This window comes from Mauremys mutica, chromosome 10 (assembly GCF_020497125.1).
Source record: "Mauremys mutica isolate MM-2020 ecotype Southern chromosome 10, ASM2049712v1, whole genome shotgun sequence".
Lineage (NCBI taxonomy): Eukaryota > Metazoa > Chordata > Testudines > Geoemydidae > Mauremys > Mauremys mutica.
In genome coordinates this window covers 57,816,982-57,832,670 of record NC_059081.1, presented here as the reverse complement: position 1 = coordinate 57,832,670, position 15,689 = coordinate 57,816,982, and the positions used below count along the sequence as shown (strand labels likewise).

Sequence of the window (15,689 nt, the reverse complement as noted above, 5' to 3'; positions counted from 1 at the left end):
AAGAAGAGAAAGTTACTCACCTTGCAGTAACTGAGGTTCTTCGAGATGTGTGTCCCTGTGGGTGCTCCACTCCCCACCCTCCTCCCCTCTAATTTGGAGTACTGAGATGACTCTCCACGGTAGAGAAGGAACTGAGGAGGGTGTGGGGCGCATGCACTCAGGAAGATTCCAACTAGACGGGAGATACCATCTGGGTGCATGCGCCCCAACCAGGCACTGCTACCGAAAATCTCCGATCGACAGCGCCGGGACGCACCATCACCTAGAGTGGAGCACCCACAGGGACACACATCTCGAAGAACCTCAGTTACTGCAAGGTGAGTAACTTTCTCTTCTGCCTGAGCATAATTCAAACTGTATTTTCTCCAGCTGTGGAAATCACACACTAAACCTTGTAGGTGTTGACTGTGCTGTAGGTGACTGTGCTGAATCAGGCAAGGAAGCAATTACTTACTTTGAAACTATTCAGCAAATGTACAATCTCTTCAGTAGCAGTCCACAAAGGTGGGAAATTCTGAAGCAATATCTTCCTGTTGCTGCACGTCATGGCATGGAAGTTCCATGGCTGTACCCAATGAGTTAGGCAAGTCCTCTACCAGGGCTACCTACCTTGATAAGTGGAAGAGATTTTCAATCTGGTCAGCGCAGCATCAGTCATTCCTGACGCTCGCCTCTGTGCCACTTATATTAGACTATCTCCTCCATCTCAAGCAGCAGGAACTGTCCATGTCATCAATAAGGGCTCACTTGGCCACAATCTCTGCCTTTCATCCAGGTGCAGAGGGCCGCTTGGTCTTTGCCAACCCTAAAGTCAGCCATTTCCTTAAAGGGCTCGACAGGCTATACCTGCTGTGACAGGTTGGATCACAGAAACTCTCTTGGGAGCTGCCACCTGATGTGCCAAGACTACCTCTGCTCCTGCTTTCCCTGCCAGCTCGGGACCCCAGCACCCTGTCTTGCTGAGCCAGACACTCCTCTCTGCTCCAACAAAGACCCAGGGTTTGAATTACGTGACCCAAAGCTGCAGGTTTACCTGAAAGCAGCTAACAGAAGTGTTCCTGTCTTTAACACTCAGATGCCCAACTCCCAATGGGGTCTAAACCCAAATAAATCCATTTTACCCTGTATAAAGCTTATACGGGGTAAACTCATAAATTGTTCACCCTCTATAATACTGATAGAGAGAGATGCACGGCTGTTTGCTCCCCCAGGTATTAATACATACTCTGAGTTAATTAATAAGTAAAAAGTGATTTTATTAAATACAGAAAGTAGGATTTAAGTGGTTCCAAGTAATAAAAGACAGAACAAAGTAAGTCACCAAGCAAAATAAAATAAAATGCACAAATCTATGTCTAATCAAACTGAACACAGATAATCTCACCCTCAGAAATGCGTCAGTAAGTTTTTTTCTCAGATTGGACACCTTCCAGGCCTGGGCACAATTCCTTCCCCTGGTACAGCCCTTGTTCCAGCTCAGGTGGTAGCTAGGGGATTCTTCATGATGGCTCCTCTCTCCTCTCTTTGTTCTGTTCCACCCCTTTATATATTTTTTGCATAAGGCAGGAATCTTTTGTCCCTCTCTGGGTTTCCACCCACTCCTTCTCAATGGAAAGACACCAGATTAAAGATGGATTCCAGTTCAGGTGACATGATCACATGTCACTGCAAGACTTCATTGCCCACTTGCCAGCACACACGTATACAGGAAGACTTACAGGTAAAACACACCCATCTGCAGACAATTGTTCTGGTTAATGGGAGTCATCAAGATTCCAAACCACCATTAATGGCCCACACTTTGCATAATTACAATAGGCCCTCAGAGTTATATTTCATATGTCTAGTTTCAGATACAAGAGTTGTACATTTATACAAATAGGATTATCACACTCAGTGGATTATAAGATTTGTAATGATACCTTACAAGAGATCTTTTGCATGAAGCATATTCCAGTTACATTATATTCACTCCATCAAATTTTTATAAAACCATATAGACCGCAGCGTCACACCTGCATGTCTGGCAGCCTGTCCCAGCTTGGGACCTCAATCTGGTCCTTTCCAGACTCATGGGACCGCCCTTTGAACCTTTGACGACATGCTCCCTGCTCCATCTCTCATACAAGGTAGATTTCTGGTAGTGATAACCTCAGCCAGGAGGGTGTCTGAGCTCAAGGCCCTGACTTTAGAGCCCCTTACCCTGTGTTCCTTAAGGACAAGGTCCAGCTCAGACCTCACCCGGCTTTCCTCACGAAGGTTGTCTCCCAGTTTCACATCAACCAGGACATCTTCCTCCCAGTGTTCTATCCTAAGTCGCACTCGCGTGGCAGGGAGCAAAGACTTCACTCATTGGAAGTCTGCAGAGTGCTAGCCTTCTACATCGAGAGAATGAAACTATTCCAAAACTTGGTGCAGTTATTTGTGCCAGTGGCGGATGGAATGAAAGGTCTTCCTGTCTCTTCTCAACGGATTTTGTTGTGGATCACATCCTGCATCCGGGAGTGCTACAACCTGGCAGGGGTGCCTGCTCCTTCAATCACTGCGCACTCCACCAGCGCTCAGGCCTCTTCAATGGTGTTCGTGGTGCAGGATCCCACTGAGAAAACCTGCAGAGCAGTGACGTGATCCTCCATACACACTTTCACCATGCACTATGCGATCACCCAGCAGGCCAGAGACTATGCGGCTTTTGGAAGAGCAGTGCTCCAATCAGTGGATGACTCTGACCCCACCTCCTGAACATGGGCTTGTGCGTCGCCTGATTGGAATGGACATGAACAAGCACTCGAAGAAAAGACAGTTACTCACCTTCTTGTAACTGTTGTTCGTTGAGATGTGGTGTTCATGTCCATTCCAATACCCATCCTCATACCCTTTTGTCGGAGTAGCCAACAAGAAGGAACTGAGGGGGTGGCGGGTTGGCAGGGCTCTATATTGAGTGCCATAAAGGCGCGACTCCAAGGGGTGCCCAGACCGACCCGACAAATGCTGCTATGGGAAAATCTTCTGGCTACCATGCACATACGCGCGTACACACCTGATTGGAATGGACATGAACAACACATCTCGAAGAACAACAGTTACGAGAAGGTGAGTAACCGTTTTTTTTCTATCACAGTATGAGATTTGGCGACATTGTCCATTCAGAATTTTTCTAGTACAGATTGAAGAGTAATCCATTCAAGCTTTAGATGTAAGAAAAATTTGACTAGAAAATACTACATATTCTACCCACAACCTTGCCAAGTTAACATTGCAATAGTAAGCTTAATCTTTGGAAATTCCTGATGTACAGTGCTTGATATTTCTCAGCCTTACATTTTTCCATTTAATTTTGCAGGTTAACTCTTAAATCAATTTGGATTTCTTCTTACCAAGTATTGATGGATGCTATTTTCTGATTGCTTTTCTTGTCTGATTGATTCAACTGTTGTCCGCAGAATACAGGAACAATCCTTGAAATACATAGTACTGTATCAGTAAATGAACTGCAATGGACGTACTGTAATCAATAGAGTATTACGGGGTGGGAGATGTTACCCAAAGCCATGTTCCAGTTATCCAGGACCTCATCAAAAAGAATCTTTGTGCACATCATTTTAGTGCAGTGGTCTCCAAACTTTTTTGCTTATGCTAACCTCTCTTACCTGGTTTTCCCCACCCCCAGGAGCTGGGGCTGGGAGAGGGGCCAGAGTCACGGTGGAGAGCCAGAGCAGGGCCCCACTTGGAGCCAGAGCAGCAGCTGGGGCTGCAGTCGGGGCCAGGAGCAGGTCGAGGCTGTGTGGCACTCCCTCCCCACTCCCTAAGAGGGCTGGCCTGGGCCCTGCCACAACCCCCCAACGTTCTTCCATGCCCCACAGTTTGGGACCACTGTGTCAGATAGTCTCTTGACATAAGTAAACCAGGAACAGAGAGGTGGAAGAGTCCCCCTGAGAACAGTAGCACTTAAGGGCCCAATGCAATTGCCCTCTTCCATGACATTTTATCTTCTACTAGGACCTACCTTTCAGAGTGGAGGAATACATTGTATAAAATTCCAAAGCTGTTTAAGTTTTTTCTTAATATTAATGAGCCCCATTCTAATAAGAGTGAGCACCAACACTCTAATCAGCTCTCTGGACTATTCTGTGGTGCTAGAAGAGAAACTCACACTCTCCTGAACCCTTTGCTAGCATCTACATTAGGAATTTGTTATTGTTTACTGCTAGAATCCCTTGAATGGAGTTTTCCCTCAGCAAATAGCAAGAAATATCACCAGAAGTTTTATTTCATGATACATGATTGAATTACAAGGTTCAACTGTCAAAAACTATGACATAAAATAAGCCATATTAAATGTATACTTACCAAACAAGACATGGAACTGCTTTAGTTCAGGGAAAAGTCATGCACACCCATTTATCCTAAAAATAAAATATTACAGTAATATCAATGATAAAAGGAAGTATTTAGTCACACAACGCACAGTCAACCTGTGGAACTCTTTGCCAGAGGATGTTGTGAAGACCAAGACTATAACAGGGTTAAAAAAAAACTAGATAAGTTCATGGAGGATAGGTCCATCAATGGCTATTAGAAGCATTCCTATCCTGTTTGCCAGATGCTGGGCATGGGCGACAGGGGATGGATCACTTGAGGATTACCTGTTCTGTTCATTCCCTCTGGGGCATCTGGCATTGGGCACTGTCAGAAGACAGGATACTGGACTAAATGGACCATTGGTCTGACCTAGCATAGTTGTTCTTATGTCAACCCATGACCCAATATTGCAACAAAATCCTAATCTAAATGTCAGTCTTTCCTCTTAGTCACAAACTATGGGAAGTCCAACATTTTACAAAAGTGTCACCAAGGCATCCTCCTCTGCTACTAATTCTGTCAGTAAGTACATAATGGTGAAAGCTTATAGTATGAATGCGAGTGACTTGCTTACTCTCACCGAAGTTTCTGGACACTAGTCTTAAACAGTTTATAGAGGCACTGGTCAGACATACTCATTTTTATCATATAGGCAACCTCATCTTATAAGCAGTTCCCCCTTCTAACTCATGTATTTGGAGTCACTCTTTGAACAGGTAGATTGGTTACCTACAAATCAACTACAAGAACAGAGGCTGAAATAGAAGGAATGGATTCATGGATCATTGACAGTGTGTAGGGAAGAAAACCACATTGTTATTCCAGTAGAAAGGAGCACAGCTGTGCTAATCAAGTTCCAGCTACGGACAGCGGACTTTGCACTCAAGAAAAGCAAGCAAAACTGCATTTCAGAAGTTAACGGAGAGGACAAAACTGCTGTTAGACCCAGTTAGAAAAAAGGGCATCCCAGGCAGGTATACAATCACTTCACTGTACCCCTCCTACTTCAGGTTAAAAGACTTCATAATTTAAAAGGAAATTTAGCATTAACCACCAACTCTCATGCCCAGAAAAAAAATTAGGCTATTGGAGTTCTTTGAAAAATCTGAAAACATGAAAAAAGAGAAGTACAATTATACCATCTCCAGCTGAAACCTATTCAAGTTGATGAATTGCACAGTGGGAGTAGTAGAATGACTTTAGCAAATGTTATTTTTCTACCTTTCTGTTATTCTTAGCCAAGTTGCTGACTATTGGCCTACTAGAATATGTAGTTCCATTTTGATGTGTAATAATTGGGTACAGAGAAACAGCATGTCATGGGTAGTATAAAGATGCTCATTCTGTAGTGTGGTAACACCCCATTGAATAGCGAGAGCTGTTGATTATCTATTACTGTATGTTTCTCTAAACAAAAGCTCACTGTTATAATTATTGTGTTGTCCCTGATACATACTTGGCACGGATTTGTAAACCTGTTAAAATGTCCTAACAAATATTTTTTTTAAAAATCAAGTGGAGATTGCTTGAAAGATCATAATCTAATTACTAGTTACCAGCTCATTTTCCCCCCAAAATTATCACTAACCACCAAACATTGGCTCTTGAATTTATATCATTAGATCAGATCCAAGGAGAGATTTTCAAAAAGGCACCAAAGAAATAATCATGAGTATCCTTGAAACACATGAGGATTTTTTGGTAAATCCTCTAATTTTTCCAGAAACACTTACAGTGAGATGCCACTATTTTATCATCTACATGGTAATTATTTCTACAGATCCCTCCCAGCCAAGTTGAAATTAATAAAGAACATTTGGAATCGCATGATGGAGTGCATCTTTGACATATCCCCATTCTCACTATTGTGATCCTAATTTTGTTCCCTACTCCAAGCTCAAGAGCTGCTCCTCCTCCCGCCCCAGTTTTTTTTAGGATGGATCATCTGCTGTAGTTTGTTTGTTTTCCTTTGATCAACCCTTTGCTCTAATAGAGATTTATACATTTTCTCCTTGACCTTAAGAACAAATTAATGGCCATACTAAGTCAGACCAATGGTCCTTCTAGCCCAGTATCCAGTGCCAGATGCTTCAGAGGGAATGAACAGAACAGGGCAATTATGAAATGATCCATCCCCATGTCATCCAGTTCCAGCTTCTGGCAGTCAGAAGTTTAGGGACACCCAGAACATGGGGTTGCATCCCTGACCATCTTGGCTAATAGCCATTGATGGCATAGGAGCCGGCTTCCTATGGGCCCAGAGGGTGCTCAACCAGTGGCGTAGCCGGGTGGAACGAACAGGGGGAGCGATCACCAAAAAAGGCGCCACCCGCTGCGGCGCTTTTACTCACGGGGCGGTGCTCCGGGTGTTCGGCGTGGGTTCTTCAGTGCCGCCGAACACACCTGGAGCGAGTGAAGGACCCACCGCTAAAGTGCTGCCGAAGACCCGGTGCACCGTCTGGTGAGTAAAAATTAAAAAGGCGCCAAGAAATTGAACAGGCGCCACTTGTGCTCAGTGGGAGAGTGGCTGCTGCCCCATTCCCCCCCTAGCTACACTACTGCCCAAGGCCCTGCTCCCACCCCATCCCTTCCTGCCTCCACTGCAGGCACTGCCCCACCCCTTCTCCCAAGGCCCCTCTCCTTCCCACCCAGTTCTGCTCCCTCCCCTGAGCATGCCCTGTCCTTGCTCCTCCCTCTTCTGGCGCCTCCTGTATACCATGAAACAGATGATTGCAATATGCAGGAGGTACTGGGAAGGAGAGGGAGTGCGGGGGAGGGAGCAGAGCTGCCTGCCAGTAGGTGCTAAGCACCTGCTAACTTTTTTATGTGGGTGCTCCAGCCCTGGAGCATCCACAGAGTCAGTCCCTTGATTGATAGACCTATCCTCCATGAACTTATTCTTTTTTGAACCCAGTTATACTTTTGGCCTTCGCAACATCCCCCAGCAACAAGTTCCACTGATCAACTGTGTATTGTGTGAAGAAGTACCTCCTTGTTTGTTGTAAACCTGCTGCCTGTTAATTTCATTGGCTGACCCCCAGGTTCTTTTGTTATATGAAGGGGTAAATAACACTTCCCTATTCACTTTCACCACACCATTCATGATTTTATAGACCTCTCTCATATCCCCTTTGTTGTCTATTTTCCAAGCTGAACAGTCCTCGTCTTTTTAATCTCTCCTCACATGGAAGCTGTTCCATACCTTTAATCATTTTTGTTGTTCTTCTCTATACTTTTTTCAATTCTAATATATCTTTTCTGAGATGGGGCAACCAGAACTGCACACCACATTCAAAGTGTGAGTGTACTATAGATTTATTTAGTGGTATTATGATATTTTCTGTCTTATCTATCCCTTCCCTATTGGTTCCTGACGTGTTAGTTTTTTTGACTCCTGCTGCACACTAAGCAGATGTTTTCAGAGAACTATCCAGTGACTCCAAGATTTCTTTTCTGAGTGGTAATAGCTAGTTTAGACCCATCATTTGACGTCTAATTGAGATTATGTTTTCCAATATGCATTACTTTGCAGTTATCAACACTGAATTTCTTCTGCCATTTTGTTGTCTAATCATCCAGTTTTGTGAGATCCCTTTGTAACTCTTCGCAGTTTGTTTTGTTCTCCTTGGTTGTCAGGCTTGAAATAAAATGATTATGTTTTAATCATATGCAGGAATAACCCTTAGCAAAGCAACCCACCATTAGTAAAAGTGTTGAAGAAACACAAAATATATCAGCTAACTACTCAGTTCTCAGGGTCTTTGTTTTTATTATATATCATATTTAATTTGGTCAAACTTTTTTAAGGTACTTATTTGGCCCCCATTACCATAGTATCTGAGCACCTCATTATCTTTAATATCTTCATCCTCAACATCCTTGTGGAGGTAGCTAAGTGCTAGTATCCCATTTTATAAATGAGGAATGGAGGTAGAGAGAGAAACTAAGTGACTTACCCAAGGTCACACAAGAAATCTGTGGCAGAGCAGGGAGTTGAATCCACATCTCCCAAGTCCCAGACCAGCATACTAACCCCTGGATCATCCTTCCTCTCCTAGTTGGGAAAAATATATGCTATTCTGTTCTATCAGAAATAAACTCTTTAGTTTGCAACATGAAACCACAATAGGAGAATGAATTTGTGAAATATAGTCATTAGGACCTACCTTAATTGTTAAAGTAAGTTTATTACAGAGATACAATAAAAGTACAAAGTTAACATGTCTACCTATAATCCAATTTTGCCAAGCAGGTAAAGCTATGTAAGGAATATCTTCCTATTAATTCTTTTTGCACTTTTATAATTCTCAGCATTTTCCTCTGTTCAGGAATACTTTGTGGATCATGTCACTATAGTCTATATTTCCAAGCAACAGTATTATTCTGTGAAGAAGTTAGAGGCTTCCTAAAAAGGGGTCGGGGCAGTACTGGCACCCAAACTGTGGCATAGCCCTCCCACTTTTAAAAGTGATGGGGCCCTGGCTCCCCAATTCCAGCACCCCCTTTCCAAATCTCTCTTTTTATTTGTTTTGCTATCTAGCCTTTGTTGTTCTAAACCTGTGGATTGTACAGGAGTGGTAAGCAAATGGATTAACACACTTCTTTCAGGTTTCACATGTAAAGGGAGTGATTAAGTGACATCTCCATCTAAGAGGATGCCTTTGGGAAACCCAGTACCTGAAAATGCTCTGAATGTGCACAGCCTATTGTAACCCATTATTACCAACAACAGTGGGCTATAGCTCATTGCGTATTCTGATATTTAGAATATCAATAGTCCTCAGTTATACTATTTTGAGGGTTTGTTTTGTTTTTTAAATAAGAACCAAACCTCTGTGATGTGAAGTATCAGAGCACATGTAAGAGGTCTACTCCCGTGAAGCATCTTAAAGGAGGATCATCTTCCAGTTGCCATTGTTAAACCCCATTTATCAGTTTCCTCAGCAACAGTATCATTGACAGAGGGCTGTACTTAGTGATTCACATTAATATTTCTTTTCAAAGCACACTGGACCAAGTTTATACCCAATGAAACTCCACTGACTTGAATAAAATTACACTGAGTTAGAGATGCACTTTCTGGCAGGGCAACCTAAACTGAAATTCAGTCAGAGGATATAATTAGAGACTATAGCATACTCCCAAATTTTAAAACATAAGCCAGTTTTATTTTTGCTACTGCATCTTACTTCCAAACTTTAAAACAGCAGTGATACTGAGCGTAGGATGATTTTATAGGCAACAGTGAGGGGGGAAACCCAAAACTTTCCTTTGGCCAAGCAAACCAAGGGATTTCAAACTGATTGCTGCTTTGTTTCTGTTATCTTTGTCTATTTAAATTCATTTGGCAAGGTATTTTGACATAAGATGATTAATGAGAAATGTAAAATTGTTTTGCTGTCTACCTCCACCCTTCTACCTGGGTATGTCTGTTCCTTGCTAGAAGGGAAAGCATTGATCTTTCTGTTTATGTCACAAACTTCTGGCTTTCCTCCAGGCAAACTCCTGAAGTTACCATGTACAGATTGAGTGTACACAAGTGCCTGCAATGCATAGTTAAGTATAATAAAAAATAGACATAGGATTTAACTCAGCACGGCTTAAGGACTCCAGATGTGAACAACAATAAATAAATAAATAAATAAACAAACAACCGTTTAGAATTCCATGAATTTATTACTTCAAGAAACTTTATTAAATTTAGCCTGGCCAAATGGTGGGACAATTTGTGAAAGACAGCACTGCCAACATGCTTACAGAAACCCCTCCAAACCCAAACAGCCAGGAAGTTTTGTATAAGCACATATGATAGACTCATTTTCTCTTGAACTCAGCTAATTAAACTGTGACTAATGTAGCTGAAGTCTGGAAGAAGGATTGCCTTAACCATAAAACCGTGCATGGGAAATCTGAGTTTTAGTGTTCTGTCACAGATTTCCATTGGGAGTTTAGGCAAGTCACCTGGGGCCTGATTCTCAAAGATGCTGACCCACCACGCACAACTCCAGCTCACGTTGTGGGTACTTGGCACCTCTGAAAAGTAGGCCCCTAATCTCTCTGACTATACGCTGGGAGAGGTGGCAGCGCTTGTGTAACCCACACAGCTCCTGGGTGTGGTGCTCTGTCCCATCTAGTGGTACCGAGACCACTTAGAGAGAGCTTAATTATAGATTAGGGTTGGAAGAGACCTCAGGAGGTCATCTAGTCCAACCCCCTGCTCAAAGTAGAACTAATCCCAACTAAATCATCCCAGCCAGGGCTTTGTCAAGCCCGGCCTTAAAAACCTCTAAGGATGGAGATTCCACCACCTCCCTAGATAACCCATTCCAGTGCTTCACCACCCTCCTAGTGACATGGATATTAGGAAAAACTAACCTAGACCTCCCCCACTGCAGTTCGAGACAATTGCTCCTTGTTCTGTCATCTGCCTCCACTGAGAATAGCCTTGCTCCATCCTCTCTGGAACCCCGTTTCAGGTAGTTGAAGGTTGCTGTCAAATCCCCCCTCACTCCTCTCTTCTGCAGACTAAATAAACCCAGTTCCTTCAGCCTCTCCTCATAAGTCATGTGCCCTAGACCCCTAATCATTTTCATTGCCCTCCACTGGACTTTTTCCAATTTGTCCATATCCTTTCTGTAGTGGGGGGGCCCAAAACTGGACACAATACTCCAGATGTGGTGTCACCAGTGCTGAATAAAGAGAAATAATCACTTCCCTCGATCTGCTACCAGTGCTCCTACTAATACAGCCCAATATGCTGTTAGCCTTCTTGGCAACAAGGGCACACTGTTGACTCATATCCAGCTTCTCGTCCACTATAATCTCCAGGTCCTTTTCTGCAGAACAGCCGCTTAGTCAGTCAATCCCCAGCCTGTAGCAGTGCATGGGATTCTTCCATCCTAAGTGCAGTTCTCAGCACTTGTTCTTGTTGAACCTCATCAGATTTCTTTCAGCCCAATCCTCCAATTTGTTTAGGTCACCCTGGGCCCTATCCCTACCCTACAGCATATCTACCTCTCCTCCCATCTTAGTGTCATCCGCAAACTTGCTGAGGGTGCAATCCATCCCATCATCCAGATCATTAATGAAGATGTTGAACAAAACCGGCCCCAGGACAGACCCTGGGTGCACTCCTCTTGATACTGGCTGCCAACTAGACATCGAGCCATTGATCACTACCTGTTGAGCCCGACAATCTAGCCAGCTTTCTATCCACCTGATAGTCCATTCATCCAATCCATATTTTTTTTTAACTTGCTCTCAAGAATACTGTGGGAGACCGTATCAAAAGCTTTGCTAAAGTCAATATATATCACATCCACTGCTTTCCCCATATCCACAGAGCCAGTTATCTCATCATAGAAGGCAATCAGGTTGGTCAGGCATGACTTGCCCTTGGTGAATCCATGCTGACTGTTCCTGACCACCTTCCTCTTCTCCAACTGCTTCTAAATGGATTCCTTGAGGACCTGCTCCATGATTTTTCCAGGGACTGAGATGAGGCTCACCGTTCTGTAGTTCCCCGGATTCTCCTTCTTCCTCTTTTTAAAAGATGGGCACTATATTTGCCTTTTTCCAATCATACGCCGCCCCCTCCCCTCCGATCACCAAGCATTTTCAAAGATAATGGCCAATGGCTCTGCAATCACCTCAGCCAACTCCCTCAGCACCCTCGGATGCATTAGATCTGGACCAATGGACTTGTGCATGTCCAATTTTTCTAAATAGTCCTTAACCTGTTCTTTCACCACTGAGGGCTGCTCACCTCCTCCCAAAATTGTGCTGCCCAGTGCAGCAGTCTAGGAGCTCACCTTGTCTGTAAAGACCGAGGCAAAAAAATCATTGAGTGCTTCGGCTTTTTCTGCATCATCTGTCACTAGGTTGCCTCCCACATTCAGTAAGGGTCATACTTTGCCTGACCTCCTTCTTGTTATCCTTCACATTCCTTGCTAGCTGCAACTCCAGTTGTGCTTTGGCCTTCTGATTACACCTCTGCATACTTGAGCAATATTTTTACACTCCTCCCTAGTCATCTGTCCAAGTTTCTACTTCTTGTAAGTTTCCTTTTTGTGTAAGCTCAGGAAAGATTTCTCTGTTAAGCCAAGCTGGTCACCTGCCATATTTGCTATTCTTTCTGCACATCGGGATGGTTTGTTCCTGCACCCTCAATATGGCTTCTTTAAAATACAGCCAGCTCTCCTAGACTCCTTTCCCCCTCATATTAGCCTCCCAGGGGATCCTGCCCATCAATTCCCTGAGGGAATCAAAGTCTGCTTTTCTGAAGTCCAGGGTCTGTATTCTGCTGCTCTCCTTTTTTCCTTTTGTAAGGATCCTGATCTTGACCATCCAGTGCTTCCCAACCTTGACCAAGCTGCTGCCCAGGTTGCCACCCAGTTCTACTTCCCCTACCAATTCTTCCCTGTTTGTGAGCAGCAGGTCAAGAGGAGAACGGCACCTAGTTGGTTCCTCCACCACTTTCACCAAGAAGTTGACCTCAACTCTCTCCAAAAATGTCCTGGATTGTCTGTGCACTGCTGTATTGCTCTCTCAGCAGATGTCAGGGTGATTGAAGTCCCCCATGAGAACTTGGGCCTGTGATCTGGAAACTTCTGTTAGTTGTCTGAAGAAAGCCTCATCAACCTCATCCCCCTGGTCTGCCTGTCTATAGCAGATGCCCACCATGACATCACCCTTCTTGCTCTCGCCTCTAAACTTAACCCAAAGACTCTCAACAGGCTTTTCTCCAGTTTCATACTGGAGCTCTGAGCAATCATGCTGCTCCCTTACATGCAGTGCAACTCCTCCACCTGTCCTTCCTGAGCAGTTTTTACCCATCCATGACAGTGCTGCAGTCATGTGAATTACCCCACCAAGTCTCTGTTATTCCAATCTCGTCATAGTTCCTTGATTGTGCCAGAACTTCAATTCTTCCTACTTATTTCCCAGGCTTCTTGCGTTTGTGTACAGGCACCTAAGATTGCCCTACCTTCTCAGTATGAATCAGGAGACCTCCGCTGTGGCACCCTCCTCCTTGCGTTTCCTTCCGGTATCCCACTTCCCTCCGGGCTCAAGTCACCATCCCCTGGTGAACCTAGTTTAAAGCCCTACTTACTAGGCACTGCCCGCTAACCACTCCCCCCCTCCTCGCAACAGACCCCATCTGGCCACTCCCACACACCAGCGGACCCAGCACTGCCCGTCCTGCTACTCCCCCACCCACTTACCCAGTGGACCTGGCACCGCCTGTCCCACTACTCCCCACCCCCAACCCCATTAGGGTGACCAGACCACAACAGTAAAATATTAGGACACATTGGGGCGCTGTCAGCCCTGCCAACAGTCCAACCCCACTCCTCCCAGGCTCCACCCCACTCTGCCCCAGGTCCCACATCCTCCCCACTTGGCCCCCCCACCACCATGCCCTTCCTCATCCCCTGGCGTGAGGCTGGCTTGCTGCATCCCTCTGCAGTCCCCCATCCACCACTTGCCTCCTCACACCCCCCGCTGGCCTGCCACTCACCTCCTCACATCCCGCACCTATCACTGGCTCGCCACTTGCTCTATGGTGCTGACTTCCCCTCTGCCTCGTAGGTGCTCACCCCTCCCCGCCCGCCTCCCGCCCCTATACTGCCCTTGCCCCACCCCCATTCCACTCCTTTCCCCCAAGTCCCTGCCCCTGCCTTGCCTCTTCTCCACCTCCTCCCCTGAGCACGCTGGGTCCCCGCTCCTCCCTCCCAGAAAGTCTATGGCCACCAAACAGCTGTTAGGCAGCAGCAGCTCAGGGAGAGGAGCAGGGACACAGTGCACTTGGGGAGGGGGGGAGCTTGGCTGCCCCAGAGCACCCACGGAGTCGGTGCCTCCCTCCCACTCGCCTCCTTACCTGAATATCAGGACAATTGGGGTCCCGATCGTACATCGATCGGGACAAAGGGTTAAATATCGGGACAGTCCCGATTTTATCGGGACAGCTGGTCGCTCTCCCCCCGCCCCCCTCGCGGACCCAGCACCACCCACTCCCTCGCCCGCTAGAGCATAGTCGGTCCTGGCCTCAGGACCCCACAGGCAGGCCCCGCCCGGAGTACAGCTCCCTACTGCCCCCTCTCACCGCGCCCCATAACTCCCGCCTCCTCCTCCTCTCACCTCAGCGCGGCCGGGGCCGGGGAGGGGGCTCACCAGCCCCTCCCCCGCTGCCAGTGTAACGGCCTCCCGGCCCGGGCCAGCGCGGAGCCACAGCCCCTCTGATCCCTCCGCTCGGCGACAGCCTCAAACTTTGAGCCCCGCCCCAGCCGAGTCCAGCGCCGAGCGGCGGCTCCCGGGCGAGACTACGAGCCCCAGGCTGCCACGCGGCCTCGAGCGCGCGCTGGGAGTCGTAGTCTCCATCGCCGGCCTCGCCCGCTGCATGCCGGGACTTGTAGGCCCCGGGTTGGCCTGAGGGAGCGTTCGGTCGCTATGTTATGACGCAGAGCAGCGGTCACCGCCTTCTTCCTGCCTCTCTGCTGCCCCGCGGGTCGCGACCCCTGCTCCCGGGGAGCGGCTGAGGCTGTTGTCTGGCTAGCGGAGGCGGCCGGAAGCGCCGGCAAGGAGGGAACCTCGCCCCGGAGCGGGTAAGAGGGGCCCGGGCTGGTCACCGCTCCCCATGATCCCCCCGTTCCCCGTGATCCCCGGCCCGGTCCTTCAGCCCCCTCCACCCCCCCATCCCTCCTTCAGCCCCCTCCCTCCCTCCAACAAACGGTCACCTGACCCCGCCCTCCACCCCCCCCGGTCCTTCAGCCCCCCCCACCCCTCCTCCATCCCCCCCGGTCCTTCAGCCCCCTTCCTTCCCTCCTCCCCCCGCCCGCCGGTCCTTCCGCCCCCTCCATCCCCCCCGCCCGCCCTCCCTCCCCCCGGTCCTTCAGCCCCCTCCATCCCCCCCGCCCGCCCTCCATCCCCCCGGTCCTTCAGCCCCCTCCATCCTCCCCGCCCGCCCTCCATCTCCCCGGTCCTTCAGCCCCCTCCATCCTCCCCGGCCGCCCTCCAACCAACGGTCTCCTGACCCCGCCCTCCACTCCCCGGCCCTTCAGCCCCCTCCTGCCCTCAGTTTTTCAGCTCTCCCTGTCTCCTCTATCTCGTCCTTCCCCCCTTCACTCTCCCGCTCCCTCCACTCACCCCCCCTCTCCGTCGCCTCAAGCCCCCTACTGCCCCCAGTCAGCTCCACCCTGCCTCCGGTCACCTCCACCTCTAACCCAGTCACCTCCCTCTCCCTGGTCTTTCAAACCCACCCCCCTTTCACACCCACCCCCAGTCATCTCCACTCCCCATCCAGTCACTTTCATCCTCCTGGTCCCCCT

General features: G+C 47.4%; 2 protein-coding genes across 3 annotated transcripts in view; one reads left to right on the top strand and one right to left on the bottom strand.

Annotated features, from left to right (window-relative positions):
* The window catches only part of STRADB (STE20 related adaptor beta), a 33,611-nt gene extending 18,985 nt beyond the window's left edge, over positions 1-14,626 (bottom strand). Inside the window, exons 1-4 of one of the 2 annotated variants that reach the window (XM_045033004.1) lie at positions 14,503-14,626; positions 8,319-8,416; positions 4,351-4,406; positions 3,378-3,458 (exon numbers count right to left, since the gene is read on the bottom strand). In XM_045033004.1, the coding sequence (XP_044888939.1) occupies positions 3,378-3,458; positions 4,351-4,362 (93 nt within the window). In that variant the 5' untranslated portion in view covers positions 4,363-4,406; positions 8,319-8,416; positions 14,503-14,626. The remainder of the gene's footprint in view (positions 1-3,377; positions 3,459-4,350; positions 4,407-8,318; positions 8,417-14,502) is intronic. The other variant, XM_045033005.1, reaches the window with a different exon arrangement.
* Positions 14,627-14,829: 203 nt separating this feature from the next.
* The window catches only part of TRAK2 (trafficking kinesin protein 2), a 72,826-nt gene continuing 71,966 nt past the window's right edge, over positions 14,830-15,689 (top strand). Inside the window, exon 1 of the mRNA XM_045032634.1 lies at positions 14,830-14,966. The gene's annotated coding sequence lies outside the window, so the exon portion shown is untranslated. The remainder of the gene's footprint in view (positions 14,967-15,689) is intronic.